The sequence below is a fragment of the Copadichromis virginalis genome, linkage group LG2 (assembly GCF_057382275.1).
Source record: "Copadichromis virginalis isolate Kocher_CV1m ecotype Utaka linkage group LG2, C_Virginalis_male_GT1.1, whole genome shotgun sequence".
NCBI lineage: Eukaryota > Metazoa > Chordata > Actinopteri > Cichliformes > Cichlidae > Copadichromis > Copadichromis virginalis.
In genome coordinates, this window is record NC_140619.1 from 9,268,210 (window position 1) to 9,277,476 (window position 9,267).

The following is a 9,267-nucleotide window of genomic DNA, read 5'->3' on the forward strand; positions in this document are numbered from 1 at the left end:
ACTTCAGGTGAATTATACTTCAAATAGGAGGCATGTTTGTTTCTCTGAAATAAGTTGCTTTGCATAAATTAGCTTTACAATCCACTCTCCAGCAGTAAGCGGTGTGTTGTTTTTGTTGTTGTTTTCTGATTGGCTGGCTCCAAAAGAAGAGGTTTGAATGGTGACTGTGTGGGGCTGTTGCTACAGATATGTGAACGAAATCATCACATGAGGACATTACCTCGATATCATCATAAAGAGCCAAGAGTAGAGCCAGAGCCTGACACTGTGGCTCACAAGGATTACTTGAGATGAAACTTTGGATGTTTTTTAATATCAGCATCTACCATGGTAAGAGTACAGTAGGGCTCAAATTCATTTATCTGAATCTGACCCCGGATGCATGTTTGAACTCCACTCATAAATAATTTATACAGCCTGTGCTGTGAAAGAGCAGCTGAACCCAGAAGAGTCTAAATGTCATGGGTGTTAATGAGAGAAACACTTTTGAATAGTTTGAGAAATGTCATGCTGTGGAAGTCAGACTGAGGCCAAGGAGAGTGCATCAGGGTTTGATCACAGCTACAAGATTTGCTAAAGATGGAAAGTTCAGCGTCTGAAAGTGCATCAGTGCGTGGATAAATTTTAAAGTGGAGTCAAAGTAGGATGGATAGTTGTACATTGATTAACTATAAATTCCCACCCACTGCTTCCTTTTTCTGATTTTTCTGAAATCTGACTAAGTCTCTTACGTAATGGAGAAGTTTTGATCCAATTGATTTTGTACTACAAAACACAATTTTAATACTGTTGTCCGCAGACAAAATTATAAATTATATAAATATATTTGTAAATTCGATGTACAAGCATACTGGGTAACATCATTAATGAGTGCAATCAAAGGAAACAGACAGTGATATTCACACAAACACAGCTCATGTTTGCCTTTCAGTCTCATGTCTAAAATGATAAATTATTGTATTTTCATACGCTAAAATGTAGGATTAGGTATGTGTAATGATAGAGCATTTTGTTTGTGTGGCACATTTTTGAGGATTGTTACATCGTTTAGAAAACATGATAAAATAGCTCACACTCAATAATAAAAAGATACACAAAGTTCACTAATAATGAACATGGAGACAAAACACAGAAAAAAATCCAGAGAAACTGAATAATTTGTCATTTTAAATAAATAAATACATGTATTTATAAATCAGTCTAAAGCAGCAACATTGCAGCAGTGGATGGACATGTATTCATGATTCCAATACCTAAATGATACACTACATTCTTGCCTATAAGTGAGATTTAGTAACATGAAAATCAGCCCCACTTGCCAACACTACAACCCAACCCCACTCTCTCACAGGTTCTCCTGCTACATGGGGGACGGCAGCACATTAGTCCTTTCTGCTGAAGTTTTGTTGAGACTGATGTTCCAGCATGACATGGAAGACAAAACAGGATAATAACTACACAAACTAAACTAAATAACCAGTGTGTGTGAAGAAGCTTTAAGGTTCAAGGTTCTTTATTCATCACATGTATAGTTATACAGGACTGCACCCTCTCCACTGGAGCTCCGTTGATGATAATGGGCTTGTAGTCTCTGTGCTGACTCCTTCTGAAGTCCACCACCAGCTCCTTGGTCTTGCCAACGTTCAGCTGGAGATGGTTGTCCTGACACCATGGATAGCCGTTAGTAGTAATATGATGGCACCTGTCCAATATGGCGGCCAACCAAACCGGTTTGAGAACCGGTTTGACCGGTTTCGTGCGTGTGCGCATGCGCGTTCAGTAATTCGATGGCACTAGTCCAAGATGGCGGCCAACCAAACCGGTTTGACAACCGGTTTGGCCGGTTTGACAACCGATTTGACCAGTTTCGTGTGTGTGCGCATGCGCGTTCAGGTGTTCCTACCCTCTGGGCGGGAACGACTCCTCCTAGTGGGATGTGCTAGGTTGTATGGGTATAAAAGCGATCCTTTCACATTCTAAGAGCATCACCGCCACGGTCTGAGGAGCACCGACACATCGCGCTAAGGATCCCCGACGCATCGACCTAGAGCACCGACACATTGCGCTAAGGATCCCCGACGCATCGACCTAGAGCACCGACACATTGCGCTAAGGATACCCGACGCATCGACCTAGAGCACCGACACATTGCGCTAAGGATCCCCGACGCATCGACCTAGAGCACCGACACATTGCGCTAAGGATACCCGACGCATCGACCTAGAGCACCGACACATCGCGCTCGCTAAGGATCCCCGACGCATCGACCTATGGAGCTCGGAATGACACCCAGCCAGGACATCGCCCATGCCACAGGCACTCTAGGTATGTCTTCAGGAGTATGCAGTCGGGGTCCTCAACGTAAAAAGCAACGCTGTGGAAACGCCGCAGATGGAACTGTATTCAAGTTAGAATATCGAGGCGTCGAAGGGTATGTGTATGCCATTAAATATACCGAAGGGACAGTTGTGCTTAGTGTAGATTGTGGTGAGGGATTGTTTTGGGGGGAAGCCCAAGTCATGTCTACTAAAAACTGGAAGCTCTTCCGCACCGTAGTGTGTGCGGACCTGGACAATGTGGGTTTCCCAGAGCTGCTGTATGTTTCCCAGTGGAACAGTGCATCAGGCCCTGAGCTTTACAGGGTTGAGGCTGATCGTTTCAATCGCAACCCCGACGACTTTATTTTTCTCAGTGTATGTGATGACAGGGATAGTCTTATTGCTTCCAGAGGGCTTGAAAACTGGAGGTTAAATCCATACCCTCTAAACCTCGAAGAGCGCACAAGATGGTTTAAGGACTTGTTTTTTATACAGTGGTGCGACTGGAGAGGTTTGTCGCGTCTGTTTAGCCAGATTGATGACGCGATCAAGAGGGACAGGCTCAACACTGCGTACGAGAGTATTAGAAAGCGCCTTGTTTTTGACGATCTGGCGAGTTGTCCGAAGACTGGTTTGCCTGGTACCCTGTGTAAACCTAAAATCATAAGACCTTCCGACAGCTAAACAATAAACTGGTAGGTTTAATGTGCGGGTGTGTGGGGTTGAGTGTGTATCTATGTGACAAATTAAGAGCTTGTGGTTTTCATTTTACAGAGAATGACACGCCCTCGTGGGACCTGTTGGAGTCACCATCAACAGAGCTGCTAATCCCGACCCTCCAGACTCCACCACCCTCACCACAATGCTCGCAGGACCCCCTCATATCAGACCTGTGGGATGAAACTGTAATCGACATCAAACTCGCAACTCTCCACCTGTTAATGTTGGCTTTGAATGAGTTTATACAAGAGACATGTTACGGATGCCAAACAGGCCACCCCAGTCAGGTGCAACACAGCTGCTTGCAGGAATTGTCTGAGTATTTCTTCGACACCTACTATGATGATGTGATGATAAGGCTCCAGACTGACCGATTCATCCCTGCCATCCGGCTGTTTGTACGCTCATCCACTGCAGATGGGTCTGGAACACAAATCCGCAGAGTTGCAGAACACATCATGTGTGAACTGAGATCAGAGCGATATATAGTATGCGCCATTAATGACAACATTGGGCACCTGCTAGATGCAAGTACTTGCGCCCGCCGTGTTAAACCAGCCATGCTCCGCATGATTGGAAACTACTGGGCTGGGTTACATCTGGTTTAATGTGGGGTGTCCAAGTATCCATTGTCTGTGATTGTGTCTTTGTGAAAATTAAATAAAAAGACTTGTTAACATCAACATCATAGTCATTTGTGGTTTGTAAATCATGGAAAGCACATTGCATAAAATATATCACGATCCAGCCCATCCTGCGGGGTTAGCCAGTTTAAATAAGCTACGTATAGCGGCAGGGGAGGCATCAGGTGTAACACCTCCACTATCTCAGGTCAAACATTATTTAGAACAAGACGACACCTACACACTCCATAAACCTGCGAGGATCCATTTCCCCAGAAATAGAGTATTGGTGACAGGGGTCGACAAACAGTTTCAAGCCGATCTGGTTGACATGTGTGAATATGTGACAGATAATGATAATGTGAGATATCTGCTAACATGTATAGATGTATTCTCAAAATACGCATGGGTTAGATGCCTAACAAACAAGACAGGGTCTGTTGTATCAGCTGCTTTTGAAGATATACTTAGTGAGGGTAGGATCCCTGTGAAACTACAAACAGATGAAGGCAAAGAGTTTTATAATGCAACCTTTAAACAGCTAATGAAGCGATATAATATCAAGCATTTCTCAACAGCTAGCGAGGTTAAATGCAGTATTGTCGAGAGATTCAATCGTAGCTTCAAGGGTAGAATGTGGAAGTACTTAACATCAGCCAACTCCCGGAGATATGTAGATATCATACCAGATCTCACACAAGCATATAACAATGCTTATCACAGATCTATCCAAATGGCTCCGGCAGAGGTGAATAAGGATAATGAGAAGTCGGTCTTCAACGCGCTGTACAAAACGAGGCCTCAGAGGGAACTGCGCTTTAAATTTAATATCGGTGACACTGTACGAATATCAAAACTGAGAGGAAAGTTTCGAAAAGGATACGAGCAGACCTACACCGATGAGATTTTCACAGTCAAGGAACGTATAGGGAGACAGCCCCCAGTGTACAGACTAGTGGATCTAGCAGGAGAGGTATTGAAAGGGTCATTTTATGAGCCTGAGATACAACGTGTGGTTGTTGATGAAAACAAAACATTTAAAATTGAAAACATATTGGCTAGAAAAAAAGTGGGTCGGAAAAAGCAGGTGCTAGTGAAATGGCTAGGATGGCCCAACAGCTTTAATTCGTGGATTCCAGAAAAAGACATCGTTGAGGCGTAATTAACTCAGATGACGCAGCTCTACACACATTCATTCAACACTGAGCATAGACTGAGAAAGCATGAATAAAAAGAACAACAATGCAGGCTTCTATGTAAGCCTCTTCTCGAATGCTTCATCACATGTTTACCCGGGTAATAAGATATCTAATTTTAGAACAAAGCTAGCAAAACCTATTGTTTTGGATCAGCCATATGAGGTCGCTGTTATAGAGATACAGTACCCACGCATATGGCGGACTTTTCCACAATCAGATTCGGAAGTGGAAATTCATGACCCCGTCAAAGACGGAACCATAGCCATAACCATGATCGAACTGTCTGTGGGCCATTATGCATCTGTGGAACAGATAATAAAAGAATTTAATTTTAAATGTCAACAGCACCAAGCCACTGGAGACATTAAAATGCAGTACAACGCCGTTAGTAACCATGCCTGTGTTATGGGGCCTAGGGGGACTATTCTCACATTTAGAGGGAGACTGGCGGAAATCCTAGGATTCAAAACAGGAGAACCGTTTGCACTTCATTATAAAAACACATATGCCCCGCACCCCGCAGACATATACGGGGGAAAATATAACATCTTTATTTATGCAGATATCGTTGATTACCAGCTTGTGGGTGACGCCCACGCGAGGCTATTAAGAGCTATAAATATTACAGACGATGACCGCCGGTTGCCTATTCTACAATTTGACAGCCCACACTACACACCTGTGTCAAAGACATTAATCGACGACATAGAAATTGATTTGAAAGACGATCGAAATCAACACATACCCTTTTTATACGGCAAAGTGTTTGTCAAGTTACACTTCCGACCGATAACACAGCATTTTTGAAAAAAAAAGGATGGCCGTCTACAACTCTGATGACTCAAAATATGTAAAATACTACTTATCACAGGCTGGTGGAGAGCTCGGAGGGTATGTTGGGACCAGTACACAATATGGGACAGGTCTGGGTGGGTTGTTCCGTAGCTTGTTTAGATTTGCAGTACCGCTGTTTAAAAAAGGAGTCAGCATAGTCAAACCACACCTAAAAACAGCCGCATCGGGCATAGTGTCTGATGTCATAACCAACATAACCAGACCCTCAACCACTAAGCAGGACGGTAACGGCTTGTATGTGTATACGCCCAAACCATCTAAGACCCCACCCCCAGGGCAGCCGTTGTCTAAAAAGCGTAAAACCACAAAACCTAGCAGGAGAGCCACCAAACGGACACCGTCACGCAGAGTGAAGAGACCCAGAACCACTCGTTCAAAAACTGCAGCGCTTGACATATTCTAAATGGCACTGTTACACAGTCATTCTGGAGAATGTGTAAAAACAGAGCTCGATCTTTTTACTGTCCCATACACACAGACTAGCATTGAGAAAAGTACATTTATTGAAATCCCACCTGTATCTGCAATCACTGATGGAGGGCCGATCGAGTTTTACATCTCATCGTCGGGTGAAGATTACCTGGATCTAAATGACTCATATATCTACACACGGGTGAGAATCACAAACGCTGATGGCTCAAACCTGGCTAGGGACGCTAATGTAGGATTTATTAATTATCCTGGATGCAGCATATTTAGTCAAGTCGATATTAATTTGGGAGACCGGCTCATTAGTCAATCATCCAATACATATCCATACAGAGGTGTGATAGAATGTCTTATCAATTATAATAAGGACACTTTAGACACACAGTTCAGCACCGGGTTATTCTGTAAGGATACAGCATCACACATGAATGACACATCTATAGAAGGAGAGAACCAGGGTCTGATGACCAGAGGTGGCTACACAGCAAATAGTAGTATTGTTGAATTGATTGCACCAGTACATGCAGACCTGTTTTTTCAAGAAAAACTGTTACTTAATGGAATCGACCTGTCGCTGAAATTTGTGCGCTCTAAAGACGAATTTGCTCTCATGACAGCGGATGCCAATGCATACAGAGTTAAAATTGTCTCAGCCAGTCTCTTTGTCAAGAAAGTTAGTGTATCACCTAGCGTCAGACTTGCACACAGCAAGGCATTGCACCATGCAAACGCAAAATACACGGTAGACAGAGTATCTTTAAAGACCTTCTCCATACCTGCAGGGGCTAGAATATCAACAAATGACAATTTATTTATGGGTAGGATACCTAAATTTGTCATCATTGCATTCATAGACAATGAAGCATACACAGGCTCCTACCAGCGTAATCCATTTCATTTTGAAAACTGCGATATAGAATTTATGTCTTTATATGCTGATAGTCAGGCTTATCCTGCTAAACCATTCCAGCCAAATTTCCAGAGAAAACACTATATCAGAGAATTTTACCAGCTGATACAAACCACAGGAAGACATTTAAAGGACAGATCGTTGGCCATAACACGTGACGACTTTGGTAACGGCTACACTTTATTCTGTTTCAATCTGGAAGCTGACGAAGGACATTCAGGGAATGTGTCGTTAATTAAAACTGGGAACGTGAGATTGGAAACCCGTTTCAGAAATCCACTACCCCGTACAGTGAACCTCTTGTGTTATTCTGTATTTGATTCAGTCATTGAAATATCTAACATGAGACAGGTGCTCTTGGACTACTATTGAGACAAAAACGGTCATGAACACTATAGAACTATCAGCCGTGGTCGGCGGCATTATCAATAAAAACACACATTTCCTAGGCGTGTTAGCCTATGATCAACTAACCACTGAACGGCTTCAAAGACTCCCTGCTATGTGTATTGTAAACACCCACCCTTCTACGATGCCAGGGGAACATTGGCTTGCTGTTTATATTTCGAGAGACAGACGCGGTTATTTTTTTGATAGTTTTGGTCACTCGTTAGACAGTTTTCCCCCAGCAATAAAGATGTTTCTTCTAAAAAACGGCTCCACTGTTTTATATTCAGGAAAACAAGTGCAGAACGACTTCTCCATCACATGCGGTCAACATTGTGTATTTTTTTTATATCATATGCAAAATGGTGTATCTTATGCCCGCCTGCTTAACATGTATGGGTCTGATTTAATTTGTAATGATGCTATGGTGTGTCGATTTGTCAACAACATACAACCTGTTGCTGTATGCAGTGATTATGTGTGTGTGCAATGTGGATACTGATATGTACTAATGAGAATAATAATAAAAACAACATGAGAGCATGATTTAATCGAGTCAATGGTATTTATTATCAAATCTCGTATATATATATATATATATAGATTCATAACATACTTTGTTTAAACATAAAAGAAATCAAACATTAACCAGTAATAAAAGACATAAAATATTTAACAGTAATAAAAGAAAATAAAACAAAACAATTTAGCAGCAATAAGTGAAAAAAAAACACAACAGTAGAAAAACACCAAACAGCAAATATTTTTAGCAGAAAAACAATTTCTGCAATAAGAAAAAAAACCTGAATTCAAAAATCCAACCACTCTACAGGACCCCCCTTTAATTTGTTTTTTTTTATTCTTTATTTTTTTTAGTGTACTATGTCGCAGCGGTCCACCGGGGGTGTTCTTTTTTGGTGTGTGTTTTAAAAAACCACGGTCTTCAGACAGTGTGTGATCGGTTTTATACAAGGCGACGGTCTTACGTATGCCTGTGTTAGATATGGCTGATAACGGTATGTTTAAATCTGAGAAAGCTTTTAAAAACTCTGTCCAACCGATAGGTCTCAAACCCTCAGAAGGTGTGTGTGTGGTTGTGACGGCTTTAATTAGATCATAAATGTGTGAACCAGGGATGGTTTGTTTATCAACAACAATTTCGCCTTTGTCATTGTAAGAGATCAAGTGTGGCGAACGGTTCACCGCTGATAGAATAAGTTCTGCATTCCTCCTACTCCTTTTAGGTATGTGTGTTAAAACATTCTCCGCAACAAGATCCCGCACCCCGGCATCACCATGAACAGGCAATGTGTCCGCCGACTGGGGTTGCACATCCCTGTTAAATTGTTCAGGTAATGATAAAGACAGTACATTCTTTTCACGGGCACCTTGTCTCACAAGGGTGAGGTATCTTTGGAGAATATCGCTGTATTTTTTAGCCTTCTCATACACATCTATGTCAGAATCTTGTAACACTTGTAACATCTCCTTGTCCAACTCGTTCTGAGACTGTTGTCTGATGGTGCCTGTTTGCTGCTGCTGCTGCTGTTGCTTTATTAAGTCCAACTGGTGTTGGGGTACCAAAAACATCTTTTGCACATGTTCCATTTTCACCTGTTTGCTATCAGACTGGTTATGAAAGGGATTGCAGCCCCTAATAACGGCAGTAAAAACCCTCCAGATTGGTTGATTGTCTTTCTCTTTTTCAAAGATTTTATTTTTTTGTCTGCAATCAGTCTGATTATTGTTTTTTTCTTTTTTAGCTGTTTGTACTGTTGATTGGTCAGTGGAATGTTACCATGCAATACATTAAAGGCTATCTCACA

At 42.0% G+C, this 9,267-nt stretch overlaps 1 protein-coding gene across 1 annotated transcript; it reads left to right on the plus strand.

Annotated features, from left to right (window-relative positions):
* Nucleotides 1-1,920: 1,920 nt before the first annotated feature.
* LOC146716941 (uncharacterized) lies at nucleotides 1,921-3,715 on the plus strand. The gene is made up of 2 exons (XM_085470085.1): nucleotides 1,921-3,013; nucleotides 3,093-3,715. The coding sequence occupies exon 1, from the start codon at nucleotides 2,271-2,273 to the stop codon at nucleotides 3,000-3,002; it is 732 nt and encodes a 243-aa protein (XP_085326211.1). The 5' UTR covers nucleotides 1,921-2,270; the 3' UTR covers nucleotides 3,003-3,013; nucleotides 3,093-3,715.
* Nucleotides 3,716-9,267: the final 5,552 nt, after the last annotated feature.